Source organism: Nannobrachium achirus (assembly GCF_963921795.1).
Source record: "Nannobrachium achirus genome assembly, chromosome: 7".
NCBI classification, from domain to species: domain Eukaryota; kingdom Metazoa; phylum Chordata; class Actinopteri; order Myctophiformes; family Myctophidae; genus Nannobrachium; species Nannobrachium achirus.
Genome location: NC_137816.1, coordinates 62579907 through 62595510, shown reverse-complemented (window position 1 = coordinate 62595510; position 15604 = coordinate 62579907). Strand labels below are relative to the sequence as shown.

Sequence of the window (15604 nt, the reverse complement as noted above, 5' to 3'; positions counted from 1 at the left end):
AGGAACATTCCTGTGTTTTAATATTCACAAGTTTAATTAATACACAGCACCTGACAACCTGTCAATCATCATCACAGACCAGCATGACCAATCAGCATTCAGTACAAATATATAGATCCCGCCTATTCTATTTCACAATACTGCACACACGCAAGCACTCACTCTCACACACACACACACACACACACACACACACGCACACACGCACACACGCACACACGCACACACACACACACACACACACACACACACACACACACACACACACAAATAAATACATAAATACATAAATAAATAAATAAATTGAATGAATTGACAACTAATAAATACAAATATAATAAATAAATTGATAGTATATAAATAAATAATAGATAATACACAATAAATGAATTCATAATGAATACATTGATAATAAATAAATAATAAACGTATTTTACTTACTTGAATTAATAGAACATTGAGTGTCAACCATGTGAACGCTGTTTGAGTCTTTTGAGCAGGGCACAGGCTCTGAACCATCAACCCTTCATAATAACCCTTATAGACTTATACAGTATTATAGACAACACGTGCTGTATAATAAATAATAATATAGATATCGTTTAAACACATGTTGTATAATAACTAGTGCTGTCCAACGATTACTTTTTTATCGCAATTAATCACATGATTTTTGTAGTTAATCGCGTGATCAATTGCATAATACAAACTTGTTTTTTATTGTCTCAAACCTGAATAATACTGTAGGCTATGTGTTGTATACAGAGCAGGATGCATCAACACGTATTATTCATAACTATATTATACATTTATTATGTATCCAATAATTTAATTATCTTGTAAATTATTTCCTCAGATGGGTGGCTGGCATCTCCCTTAGAGATAGGGTGAAAAGTTCAGTCATCTGTGAGAGACTCGGAGTTGAACCGCTGCTCCTTCACTTGGAAAGGAGCCAGCTTAGGTGGTTGGGGCATCTAGTCTCCCAGGCAGCCAGGAGCTGCATGTCCCACTGGGAAGAGACTAGGCCTGTGCAAAAAAGTCGATTTACTATATTATCGTGATGTTAATGCCGGCGATTCAATTAATCGATTTTCAAAGTTCAGAATCGATTTTCCCGATTTTATTTTTTTATTTTTTTAAGGCGAAATTAACCTGAAGGTGAAATAACCACTTTCAGTCAGAGTAAGTACAGGTCCTAAAGGAACAGTTTTAGGTCATGAGGATGTCATGCTATGGATTTTATTTTCATTTTTTTATGACTGTTGTGTTCTGTGTTTTCTGGCATCTTGACCAGGAACATGTTGTTGTAATGTTGTACCACTGGCACTTTGGCTGAAATAAATGTCAGAAACATTGACTGACTTTATTTGGCTGCATTGATTTGAAGTATATGATTCAACTTTTAATGTTTTATATTGTTTAGAATTGTTTTAAAATGTTTCAATATGAAAAAGCTGTAATTTTTGGGGAGAAATCGCAATAATCGTGATTCGAATCGCAAATCGCAGGAAAACGCAATAATCGTGATATAATCGAATCGTCACCCTATGAATCGAAATCGAATCGAATCGGGAGGTAAGTGAATCGTCACAGGCCTAGAAGAGACCCCGGGGCAGACCGAGGGCCAGATGGGGGGGGATTACATCTCCACACTGGCCTGGGATCGTCTCGGGATCCCCCAGGAGGAAGTTGCTCAGGGGAGGGAAGTTTGGAGCTCTCAGCTGGAGCTGCTGCCCCCACGGCCGACTCCGCCGGATAAGCGGTTGAAGATGGATGGATAAATGATATGTACATATGACAGAACCTGTATTTATCATACACACACTGACACTCGCTCGGGGGGGACGGTAGCGCTGGTCCAGAGCGTTAGCGAACTCCCTAACGCTCTGGACCAGGGCTCGGTTCTACAGAGAGTAGAACAAGGTAATAATAATAATAATGGTGGTATAAGAGCAGCAACAACACTAGTATATCGTCGTTGTTGGGTGGAAACCTCGTATCTCTAAATTTGTACGTTCTTTCACAAAGTAAAGCCCTGCTTCATCATACAAGGCTGTCACACAAAAGTAGTGAAAACAGCAGATCTACAAGCACACAACGCCTCGCGGTGCGAGGCGTTGTGCTTGTAGATCGTCTGTTTTCACTAGTTTAAATCATTTTTAAAATGATAAATGCAAAACGAACTGTTTTGGACATACAAGGTTTTCACCCGACAACGACGATATCTGAACTGTCGCTGGAGTAGCGGGAACGCCACCGTCGCCCCCTGCAATGTTGTGGCCCTCGGCTTGGCACCCTAGACATAATTCGGCTCTTGGGGAAAACTAATTGGGGAACCCTGCAGTAGAAGGTCCTCTCATACAGACAGTAGAAGGTCCTATCACACAGGGAGGTCCAGGTCATCTCCATCAGGACAGAAGGCGGTACATCTCAGGAGGTCCAGACAGTGGACCATCACCAGGGTTCCGGTCAGGTGTCTCCACCTCCTGGTGGGGGCGGGGCTCCTCATGCGGTCCAGACCCACATGGAGCTCCTGCAGGATGTCCCGGTAGCACCCGCCCCCCAGCCTGGACGCCCATATGACCAGGAAGTCGTAGGCTGGCTTCCACATGGCCTGTTATAAAAATAAATACAATAGTTTTGTCAATGCAAATCAAAGATACGGCTCCTCCTTAGCTCCAAAACCTGATCAACCCCTATAACCTGGTGAAATGTTAACCTGCTGACCCTGGTGAATGCTAGCCTGCATGGTGAATGTTAACCTGGTGAATGCTACTATGCCTAAACCTAACCTAGCTCTGTTCCATAGCTTTAGAGGAGTGTTCTCCATAACGATATGTTTCCCTACCTCCGCTCCGGCTTGGCAAAAGCGGAGAACCCTCTCGTCTGGTCCAAAAATCACAAAAACTGTTTCGCTACTCACCAAAGGTATCTGTGGCGACTTACTCTACTTAGTGGATGATTAAAATACATTTCTAGGGCGACATGAAAGATATTCCACCGGATGGAGACACTCTTCCTGGTTGAAGACTGTTTTTACGAAACAGCGCTTCCAACGTCGCAGAGCTGAATAACACCCAACGAGACTAATGCTCAGTTAATGCGGTCCCCTGACCTGAATGTATTTTAAGCGTGTGGTGGGGGGACCAGACTGCGTCCACTAAGTAGAGTAAGAGAACTCGCCTCAGATACCTTTGGTTTGGTGAGTAGCGAAACAGTTTTTGTTATTTTTGGAACAGACAAGAGGGGTTTCCGGTAGTGCCAAGCCGGAGCGGAGGTAGAGAAACATAACGTTAGGGAGAACACTCCTCTAACGCTATAGACCAGAGCTAACCCTACCCCTTACCCTAACCTCAGTAAAACTATGCCTAAAACTAACCCTAAAACCTAACCCTAACCCTAACCCTAACCCTTAGTCGGACTAATGGGATGACGACATATCGAGATTTCACCCAGCACAGCACAGCACAGCACAGCACAGCACAGGTGTTTTGTGACCTGGCTGTCCAGCGTTCCGTTGTGGTCGCGGTGAGGAGCTTCGTACGCCTCCATCTGCTGGACAGACATTCTGCACAGCCTGTCTGCGAGCTCCCTCCATCTGGACGACACCTCCACTGCTGTGGTCAGCAACACACTGTCACACAACAGCTTACTGACCAGACCCTGGCAGTCCATCTTCAATAGAGCCTGGAGGAGAGGAGAGGAGAGGAGAGGAGAGGAGAGGAGAGGAGAGGAGAGGAGAGGAGAGGAGAGGGGAGGAGAGGAGAGGAGAGGAGAGGAGAGGAGTTTATTCCATGAAGCATTCAATCAATAGCACTACTCATGGAGAGGCTGCAGAAGCTCCAATACATCCAGAACATGCTGCTAGGACCCTGAAGAGAGTGAGCACATTTGAATTTGATCACATCACACCCACCCTCCCTCCCTCACTCCACTGGATCCCCATCACCTTCAGGACTGAAAGATCTCCCTTCTCTGACCCATCAGTGCATCTATGGCTATTTTCAAATGGTCCCAAATGTATATGTAATTTAGGGCTGAAGTGGTTAATGTGTGTTTTGTAATAATACAAATCAATCTACATAGCAACTAGAAAGATGCAAAATACTTATTTTGATCAACTTGTGCCTGTCATCTCTCCTATGGCACCAACATCAATACAGCATGGAATTGTGGACAAATTCTTATCCAACGATAACACAATATTATAGGTCTTGTGCAGAATAAATAATGGACCCCAGTGTGAAAAGGGTTAAGAAGCAGCGCTTCACAGCGCTGACCAACAGACTGACCATCATCAGCTCTCTCTGGAAGCTCCTCCTGTGCCTGGGCTCCAGGTTGGAGGTGCATTCCTCCTTCAGCTTCTCCAGCACAGAGGCCACTCTCTCTGGCTCGCTGTCCACTGGAGCCCTGCAGAAGAAGCTCAGAGGAGCATCTCTGTAGCCCAGGGCTTCTGAAAACACCTTCCAACTGGACACGTTCTCCATCAGCAATGTTCTGACCTGGGAGGAGAGGAGACGAGACGAGACGAGGTTCATTGACTGTCACAGATCACTGAAATGAACTGAACTAGACTGTACTCTGTTTAGGTGCCAACTTGCCTCTCGTGCACTCATGGCCATATGGCCTACTTGTGTGTCAGAAGAGTCCGCAAGTACTGTGATCAGTGATAAATGGTGCATTTATATAGCGCTTTTATCCAAAGCGCTTTACAGAGATTGTGCATTACATTCACCCATTCACACACACATTCATACACCGGTGGCGGAGGAAACCATGCAAGGCACCAACCTACTCACCGGGAGCAATTAGGGGTTCAGAGTCTTGCCCAAGGACCCTTCGACATTAACTCAGGAGGAGCCCGGATTCGAACTGGGAACCCTTCGGGAACCCTTCGTGCTCTAATAACGGTTTCTCTACCCCTGAGCTATGCCGCCCCATGATGAGTGCTGCCTGCCTGCCTGTCTGTATGTATGTAACTGGGTGGGCAAGTTGGCACTCTGTCTAGGTGCCAACTTACGATTTGTTATTTATATCAGGTCGCACTTGTTGGTGGCCCTGCCTTTGTACTGCCGGACGGAAAACAAACGGCACGGGAAGTGGTACTTGCCCGCTCTGCTGGTGTAAGTAATGACTGACAACAGGAAGTTATGATGCCCATTGCTAAGGGGTGAGGTGAGTGCTAGGGGGTGAGGTGGGTGCTAGGGGGTGAGGTGAGTACTAGGGGTGAGGTGAGTGCTAAGGGGTGAGATGAGTGCTAGGGGGTGAGATGGGTTCTATAGGGGGTGAGGTGAGTGCTAGGGGGTGAGTGCTAGGGGGTGAGGTGGGTGCTAGGGGGTGAGGTGAGTGCTAGGGGGTGAGGTGAAAGCTAGGGGGTGAGGTGGGTGCTAAGGGGTGAGATGAGTGCTAGGGGGTGAGGTGGGTGCTAGGGGGTGAGATGAGTGCTAGGCGGTGAGGTGGGTGCTAGGGGGTGAGGTGGGTGCTAGGGGGTGAGATGAGTGCTAAGGGGTGAGGTGGGTGCTAGGGGGTGAGGTGAGTTGTTACCGAGGCGTAGATGTACGTGAGGAACTTGCAGGGCTTGAGGATCTGCTCCAGCAGGATGGAGCTGGTCAGGTCTGGTCCGCTCCACATCACTGGTTTCACCTTACCCAGAACCACCAGGTTCTTCACATGAACCAGACCCACCTTACCCTGGTAGAACCCTACATACCTGAGGAGAGGAGAGGAGAGGAGAGGAGAGGAGAGGAGAGGAGAGGAGAGGAGAGGAGAGGAGAGGAGAGGAGTCAGTTCATAGTGTAAGTGACCATCATTCCTTGGTAGAAACCAACACATCGACTGTAAATGAACAATCAATAAATACGTATAGTATTTATCGAAGTTAATATTAAATGATAATGGTATTTATTTTACCATTCTTTGGTCCACCGGTGTCCTTTCAGGGTGATCTTCTCCTCACTGAGCAGAGCCATGACATCACCTGTAAAATATCATGACATCACCTGTAAAATACCATGACATCACCTGTAAAATACCATGACATCACCTGTTAAGCCTCGATCAGAGTATACGGTGAAGAGCTATCCACCGCAAATTTTAGGTGGAAAGCTTACCACCTCAAGTCAGAAAATAAGTGAAGGCCATCATAGTCAGTCACGGTCCTATTCACCGTGACTGACTGGTCCAGGTCGACCAATCAGTGAACGGGGTGAAGAGCCTATCTGTCTGAAAGTAATACAAATCAAACCTCGGTTCGAAGTAAAGCGGTGAACTTTTATTCTATGTGTTCCAGAGTTATGAACTCTGGAACACATAGATACATTCTTTATTCTGAATGAATGAATGAATGTTTTTATCTGGAGGGCCGAAATGTCATGTGAAGCTTGACTAATCCTCAAAGTATCCAATCATCAGACCGGGACGGACACTACACACATATTCTGGACGTACGGGACAGATAAAACTTGTTCATTCTGGACTGATATGACCATATATGGACATGGGACACACATTTTGTTTTTGATAAAACCTGTTCATTCTGGACTGAAATGACCATATATGGACATGGGACAAACAAAGCCACTCCTTGGAAGAAGCTTTCACCACTTCAAAAACAGAGAGATGTGTCGGGACTCGCGGTAGAAAGCTCTTCACCGCGAGGAATGACGTAACGTTGTAGTTTCATGACTCAAAAAGACTACACTGCGGTGGATAGCCTTCCACCGCGGAGCCGACTCTGATCGAGGCTTTAAATACCATGACATCACCAGTTAAATACCATGACATCACCAGTTAAATACCATGACATCACCAGTTAAATACCATGACATCACCTGTAAAATACCATGGCATCACTATGACATCACCCTGGTATCACATCACTATGACGTCATCAGTATGGTGACCATGTGGTATAATAACCCACTAAGCACGCCGTCTAAAAGTGGTCTAATATTGGTATATATTTGAAAGTTTTTTTGTTGTCTAAACTTAAACTAGACGACTAATAGACGCCTAATAGTCGTCTAAATGCAGACCGTCTATATTTAGACAACTATTAGACGTCTATTAGTCGTCTAGTCTAAGTTTAGACGACAAAAAAACTTTCAAATCTATACCACTATTAGACCACTTTTAGACGGCGTGCTTAGTGGGAAGAGGTTAATTTCAGCGCTGACATTCAACAGTATTTCGATAGCATTAGGCTCAGTACCTCTCTTGTACTCCAGCAGATAGGTGGCGCCCTTGTGTTGACGTTTGACCGTTTTTATCAACCTGCAGAACTTCAGGTTGGTCACATGACGATCCTGAAAGTACAATAATAACAAATATTATCCCTTATATTATCCCTAATATATTGCTCGCACCTGCAGCAAGGTTTGTGTGCCAATAACCACGATAATGCACACCCTCTTGTGTAATATTGCTTAAATAACCTGGCTGTGAGTAGCCTATCATTTATTGCCTTAACCGGTCAACTGAGCCACGTTGTGAAAAATGTATCTGAATTCTGAAGTAGGCCAACCCATTTTTGCAGCAAGGGTGAGCTCCCAGAGCGTCCCAGTCCTAAAGACGCGTCCTCCCCCCACACCCCCACCGTTGTGCTCAAACTCGTTGGGAAATACGTGCACGCAGCATCTCACCAGCGTTTGCTAAACGTTACAATATATAGGCTACTCACAGCCAGAGCCAGTGTAGGTACCTGGTAACGAGTGTACTTGGAGCTGGCGGCCACCGGTGACAACATGATCTTGTTCTTCACCTCGGTATTCCTCAGAAATCTTCTCTGGTGGCTGTAACTCTTCATCTGGGGACTAGGGGGCGGTGGAGGCGTCTGCACGCAGAACTGAGCCAGGATGCAGCCCAGAGCGTCTTTTACCTGAACTCTAAGAGTGAAGTCTGACAAGATGTCTGACTGGCACACGATGGAAAACACATGATGAATGACCTGCAAACATAATTAACATGATTAAAAGTAGAAAGATGCAAGGATATTGCAAGTGTGGTTGCAGTTACGCAAGTCACACAAATGGATTCCGTCTTAACATTTGAATTATCCCCATTCAAGTCAATGGGGAAAAGGAATTCACAAATAATTGAATGGCCATACCGGTATATCGAGATCCCTGTGTCAGTCTTTGTCCCTTTTATGCCCATATACGTATGGAGATCCCTGATGTCATCAATGTTTGTTTGAGTGTTCGTTCATGAGTGTTTGAATGTTCATGAGTGTTTGTTCATGAGTGTTTGCACATACCCGTATTTTCCGGACTATAAGGCACACTTAAAAGCCTTTAATTTTCTCAAAAGACTACAGTGAGCCTTATAGTCCAGTGCGCCTTATATATGGATCATTCATTGACATTGACATTCCCTTTAGCACAGCTCCATCTGTTGCAACGATGTGCGCCTTATAGTCCGGTGCGCCTTATATATGAAAACAGTTCGAAAATAGACCATTCATTGACAGTGCGCCTTATAGTCCGGTGCGCCTTATAGTCCGGAAATTACGGTAAATGTTTGTTCACAAGTGTTTGAATGTTTGCTCATGAGTGTTTGTTCATGGATGTTTCATGTGTCACTGTCCAACACACTGTCCAACACACTGTCCAACTAACTCACTGTCCAACACACTGTCCAACTCACCTCTATTTGAACCAAGTGGATGTGTTCATATTTTCTTTGTGAAATATGAATTCAATCTAACAGAGAGACGACTCACCTTCCCCAGTTTCAGCTGGAACCCCCGGATCAATCTGCACGGCCCATCAGCAGTGGGACCCCCGTGGCCGGGACCCTGCACCTCATACTGGGACATGTTGGAGTACAAGCCCACCATGAGGTCCTGGGGCGACGCCAGCACAAACTGCTGCTTCCCCCACAGGTGCAGGACCACCGGAGGGGCGGAGCCAGCCTCTCCTGCTCCCCCCACCTCACAGTCACACAAAATCACAGAATCAGAATCACAGAATCAGAATCAGAATCACAGAATCAGAATCACATTCTGATTCTGTTATTCTGATTCCGTTTCAGAGAATCACAATCACAATCAGAATCACTGAATCATAATAAATACTTTCATTAGAATGTGATAATGGTGATGATAATAATGGTGATAATGATGATATACCTCGTTGACCAGCAGGGTCTTGGGGGAGCAGTCGTGTGCGAAGATGGCCGCCACTGCCTTGAAGGAGGGGTGTATGTGTTTGGGGCCGTAGAGGCCCAGGGTGACAGCCTTCTGGATGTGGTCCCACACCGAGTCATAGCGCTGGACCCCAGGGACCCCCTGGATCCCCCGCACCACCACTGCCACGTACGTGCACGGCTCCGGGCGGTCCAGACGGGCCTGGACCGTGTCTTTGTAGATGTAGGCGTTGGGGATGGGTGTGTACGGACCCTCTCTGCAGTTACTGCGTACACACTGTACCTGGAGAATGATGACGATGATTATTATTATTATTAAGTTAATCAAAGTAGGGGCGGTCCAGTCATCAATATGGATCTGTCCCATTTCCCATATTCCCTCCTGATTGGCTACGATTGCCTTCTAACGTTTGTGTATGCGACCTGACGGTCGTTTATCTCCCTATTAGGGAGTCTTACTGGTTGCATGGTATTCTTTCTGGTCTGTCCTCTCCTCTACAGTCTGTCCTCTACAGCAGTGGTTCTCAACCTTTTCAGGCTGCGACCCCCTAAAATAATTATATTTTAACTGGGGACCCCCAACCCTGAGAAGCACTAAGAGTTAAGGCATTACATTACGTAGAACACAGTTCTATTGTGAAAATAACGCGAGGCGTTGTGAGCATGTAGATCGGCTATTTTCACAATTCCTGCCCCTAATATTTGACAATTTGGCCAATGTTTAATTTGTCATTTTAGAGCTGTTAACAAGTCCTTAAATTGTCACTTTAGAAATGTGCATATACCCTCGATACACTTAAACGTTATGCTGGTTTGTTTACTGTTGAGTGAGAAAACATTGTTGCACATTAAGTTAATCATCGGGTAAACCCCCAAAATAATTTGACCCAGGTTGAGAACCTGTGGGTGTCTGTCCCCTGTGGTCTCACCTCGGCGCTGCAGCTTCCGTCGGGTGCGTCCCTCTTCAGGCAGACGTTGACCTTCATCTCCAGGGTGATGAAGGTGTTGGTGTCCATGTTGGAGAGCTTGAGCTCCAGGACGGGACTGACGGAGGACACCAGGTCAGTGTTGAGCTCCACTGGAGGCTCCAACAGGGCCTGTGGAGGAGGACAGGGGACATGTGAGGAGACAGAGGACAGGGACACAATGTTGTGAGCTTGTAAATCTGCTATTTTTGGTGAAGAGAGTTGGGATAGATGGAAAAATAACTAAAGCTTAAGCCCTTTGCACAAAGGCGTGTTTATCTGCACGGATAAAACTGACAATTTCATTTTTTTTAAAAGAAAACAATGATTCTCTACGACCTCATGCACACCGGATCCGAATTAGCCGTACGACGAGTGGCTGTAGCCGTGCGTTTTTTTCTCGATCGAACCCAGTTCGATTTGTGCGTCTTGTCGCATGCGGTAAAAAACTCATCACTCCTTTTATGACTCCTTTTGGGATCCGCAGCACCGATTCCGCACAGCATTGCACACCAAATCCAATGCGTTTTATTCATGCAGCAAACGAAAAAAAAACATAACTGTCCTGTGTGCAAAGGGCTTTACTGAAGTGATATTGATGAATTCCAAATATTACCAAATTATTCTGCGGCACCCACTTTGGGAAGCCCTGGCATTAACAGTAATAATACTAACCTTCAGAGCTATCTGTTGGTGGTCGCCGTGCGCCACGTGCCCCGCGGGCACGTGCACGCTGACGTGCGTGTCGGGCAGCTGGACCACGCCCCCGTTGGAGTCCAGGCGGCAGACGGTGTGCGTCTCCACGGGCTGCGTCTGCCCCCAGCCCGGGCTCTGGCCCAGGGAGCACAGGTCGTGGCAGGAGCGCGCCAGCTTGCGGTGGTTCAGCCAGGCCGTGCGGTACTGGGCCCTGGACCCGAACTGGTCCGGAGCCGGAGCGCTGAGGCCCGTGAAATACCCGGAGGAGGGCAACACCGGATTGGACTGAGCCTGGAGGACGGAGAGCTCCGATAGGCTGAAGGAGCGTTTGCTCCTCAGGAAGGAGCCGTCCCTGCGGAGAAAACGTGCAATGATTTGGAAATTTTATGACATTTATGTTTCACGTCGATAGGGGCCAACTGAATGACAGACACACACACACACACACACACACACACATGTGGACGGACGGATGGACGGACAGATGGACGGACGGATGGATGGACAGTGGTGAAAACATATTCTTGTCGCACCTTTGGCCTGGTGGAGACAATAATAGAATTTATAATATAGAGTAAATCTCTCTGGAAGTGGTTTATTTTTCTTTAAAGGGGTGCCGTAATATTTTACCCCCTAAAACAGGGCTACTCAACTTTAGATGGCTCAGGGGCCACAAAATGCCAAAAGTCCAAAGGGCCACAAGCTAAAAATGACTGATGTTGTATTTTGGACGTTTACAATGATTTTGTAACACACTTCATGACAAGTCTAATAATTAAGGAAACGCACAGAAAACAGCCACATTTCCATCTATATATATATAAAGCCAGGCCAAACCTCATTGAACCAAAAGATTGTCATGGATGGAATGATGAAATTATCACATTTTATCAAATTAGGCTTCATTCACAAAATGTGAAGTGAAAATGAACAGATCTGGTTCAATCTTTTTGTAACCGCCCCTTAAATAACACTGAGAAGGACCAGACTAATATCCACAACAGTGTCTGGGTATGCAATGCTTGTGAACTTTGGCAATGTAAAGGTATGTTTTCTCATGCCAATGAAGCTCCTTTGAATTGAATTGAACAGATTTTAACAGTCAGAGTGCAACAATTCAAATCAATTTCTCAAATACTATCCTGGAAATTGAAACTAAGTCTTTCTTCTTGTAACAAATAAAATAAATAAACAAATCTTGTTTTTCAAGTCTCTAAAAATGACAGGCTAATTTGACTTGAAGCTGTAGCCATGACCTGACAGGCTGTTTATTGATCCAGACCTGTAAATAGACGTTTATACTTATTATTCAATCACTCAAACCCCAGTATCCCTATTCTTGGGGGACATTCCCCAAAAATAGCCGATCTACAAGCTCACCACAAGATGTGTTGCTTGTAGATCGGCTATTTTTGGTGAAGAGAGTAAAAACAAAAATAAAAATAGCCGATCTACAAGCTCACCACAAGATGTGTTGCTTGTTGCTTGTAGATCGGCTATTTTTGGTGAAGAGTAAAAACAAAAATAACTCAAGCTCAGTTCAAATCTGCCTCAGTTACACTGTACTTATGAAACAGTTTGATGCTTTGAGCTTTGTAAAACACATCTCGTTGTAGGAGATTTGTGGTAGCATAGTTCCCTGGCTGATGCTATCTGTTGGAATGCGGTGCTGACTTTTTTTTCAATGACGGCGGAGCCGCAGAGACAAGGGCTACGTGTAACGTGCCTACGGGCAGTCCCCTCTTCATTAGCCTGAAACATGACAGTCGCGACCGTTCATATCGCACGACCGCCATGCGCCCAGTCTCCAGTGAGCCCTACTGCGGTTGTCTGCTGCAAAATCTCCGCAAATTTGTCTGTCTGACTGTCTCGTTGTACCAGCTCTAGTGGAGTTGCATCTCGCACTGCTGTCAGGGCTTCGCTATGGCTGCGCTCTGTGTGTTGACTGCATTCGCCTCCTGACTACGGAGTGCACCAAGGCTCAAACATCACCGCCTTTGACAGGCTTAGAAAATTAAATTATTTTTTTATTTGTATGATCATGACGGGCCGCACAGACATGCAGAAAGGGCCGCATGCGGCCCGCGGGCCGCGGGTTGAGTAGCGCTGCCCTAAAACATGATCATCAGTTATTATGATTATACTTGGAAGATCTTTTTAAAAAAAAGTGTTCAGAATTTGTGAATTGTTTTCAGGTGGGTGGTGACCCGGCTAAATTTAGCCACACCCACAGCTGTTGTTGTTTGGTAAAGGGAGGGGGGGGGGTGATTTTATTATGTCACTAAAACAGTGTATTTCGATTGGGCCTTTTGACTCCATAGTTTTAACTCCATAGACCCATATAAAGCAGAATAAGTACAAAACTACTAGCCTGGTAAATAAACCACACTGCACAACACCACCCCATGTCGGTAGTGACACGCAGTGAGGAATTAGTATGAGCAACGCCAGGCTACAAAACTACGGCACCACCTCTTTAATGGTGGTATTTAAATGCTGTACCTGTGGACAGGCTGTATGCTGTTCTGCATGGCGCCACAGGTGGGCGCTGTCGGACCACTGCTCACGCCTGCATTAGCGTCACAGTTATCCTCAGAGAGGGGGAGGGGCAGAGGCAGGGGGTCAAAGGTGATCAGATTCCTTGATTTCCTCCCTCTTCCGCCCCTCTCATCCAATGAGATGCCTCGGTTCACAAGGCTCTGGTCCAATGAGCTGCCTCCGTTCACAAAGCTCTGGTCCAATGAGCTGCCTCCGTTCACAAAGCTCTGGTCCAATGAGCTGCCTCCGTTCACAGCGCTCTGTTCCAATGAGCTGCCTCCATTCACAAAGGGGTTCATGGAAAAGGGGTTCCTGTTTGGCGACGGAGACAGCGTGTCTTTAAAGGAAAACCCCGCCCACTCCCCCAGCAGCCAATCATCACTGTCCACACTGTCACAGATCATACCGCTGTCACTGAGGTGGGAGGAGCCAGCGAGGCCCCCTAGTGGTGTAACAGTGTCATTGCAGTGGGAGGAGGACTCAGTGACGCCCCCAAGTGGTGTAACGGTGTCATTGCAGTGGGAGGAGGACTCAGTGACGCCCCCAAGTGGTGTAACGGTGTCATTGCAGTGGGAGGAGGACTCTGTGACGCCCCCAAGTGGTGTAACGGTGTCACTGCAGTGGGAGGACTCAGTGGCGCCCCCTAGTGGGCTGACGTAGGCAGCGGGGATGTATCCCATCTCCCTGTTGTTGTGGGCATACCACCAGGGGGCTCCAGATGTGTCCAACACGTACAGATGTTCTCCTTTGTTGAAGCGCAGCGTGGTGAAGCTGCCAGGGTGGTAGTCCCTGATGGCGACCACTTCCTGTTCGCCTCCGATCACTTCCCGCTTGCCTCCGACCACTTCCCGTTCGCCTCCCACGGAGGGGGAAGTGTCTGACGTCAAGGTTCCGGGAGGAGGGACTGGAACTGGAAGGAACACAACGACGTGTTAACGTCGTGCTAACGTGCTAAATGCTAACCTACTTACTGTAGCCTATATGTTTACATTAAAATGAACCTCCTCTATTATATGTTTATTACATTAATATTAAAGGAGTAGTTCACCCCAAAATGACTTTTTTTTATTGATTACTTGAGACTTGAGTTCAATAATATTTTTGTTGCCACATTCCTAAAACGATTCCGGATGGGGACCCACATGCATTTGGGTCCCCCATTTGGGTCCCCATCCGGAATCAAATTTATTCAATGTGTGACGATAAAAAACACAAGCCTTTGATAAAAGGAAGAGGTCACAGGTTGACCTCAGACTGACCTTTGACCTTTGGGTGGAGGTCAAGGAGCGTGCTCTCTGACCTGCAGCGGGGGAGGGGCTGCTGCTGGTTGGCTCTGATGATGCGATGAGCCGCCATTCCGATTGGCTGTCGTCCATCAGCTCAGTGCCCCGTCTTCTGATTGGTTGTTCTCTCCATCAGCTCAGCGTTCTGTCTTCTGATTGGACCATCAGGTCTGTACTGAAAAGCAATAAGATGAAAACATAACTCAAATTATTTAATATTTGCCAGACCCATGAAATGGGTAGGCCTACATAAGCAAATGTCGGTCCGGGTTTTCTATATAAAGGGTATATATGATGATGACATGATGATGACATGCCTACAAAAGGCATGATGTCATAAATGATGATGACAGACAGGGGGTCTGGCACAACCAGGTTGACCTGGTCTATTTTTTTTGATACATTCATATTTAGTTTAATTGTTTTTTGTTTTGTTTTTAATGATCTGCAAATGCAAAAACAGCAGATCTACAAGCTCACACTGTGAGCCCTGGAACCCCCCAAGGACCCCTGGGGGTCCCCAGACCCCACTTTGAGCACTGATATACTGTAGAGTATGGCTCAAAGAGGGTATTGTAACTTGGATGCAGATAGCATTATAGCATCTAAGTTGCTAGAGGCTAACCAAGCTGTATGATAGCTACAATGAATAGATATCTAACATTGCAAGGCGTTGTGTGCTTGGAGGTCTGCTATTTTCAATATTTTCAACAAAAGGCCCTTTTAGAAATGTCAGCCCCTGCCTCTCCAACATTCTCTGCATGTCCCTGCAGAACAACATGTGGTTCCCATGTGTACAAACAGAAGTGTTGTTATAAGTTTAGCCTTCAAAATTGGTATGAAGTCACCTTCAAGGGGTAGCCCTGAATACAGGACGTCATGACCGTCCTGTATTCAGGGCTAGTTCAAACGGCTGCTATACCCGTGACTTGTACATAGACTAAGCCCCCATGCTCCCCCCACCCTTTTTTTCTGCCT

General features: G+C 46.3%; 1 protein-coding gene across 1 annotated transcript; it reads right to left on the bottom strand.

Moving 5' to 3' along the window:
• Positions 1-2380: 2380 nt before the first annotated feature.
• On the bottom strand, positions 2381-14699 carry LOC308288895 (SH3 domain-binding protein 4-A-like; the record flags this gene model as incomplete). Its single annotated transcript, XM_080730369.1, has 13 exons — positions 2381-2614; positions 3499-3687; positions 4293-4502; positions 5545-5710; positions 5911-5977; positions 7211-7304; positions 7700-7945; positions 8720-8929; positions 9128-9427; positions 10074-10241; positions 10785-11166; positions 13308-14253; positions 14603-14699. 13 exons carry the CDS (start codon positions 14697-14699, stop codon positions 2381-2383), a joined length of 3309 nt encoding a protein of 1102 aa, XP_080586495.1.
• Between the last annotated feature and the right edge of the window lie 905 nt (positions 14700-15604).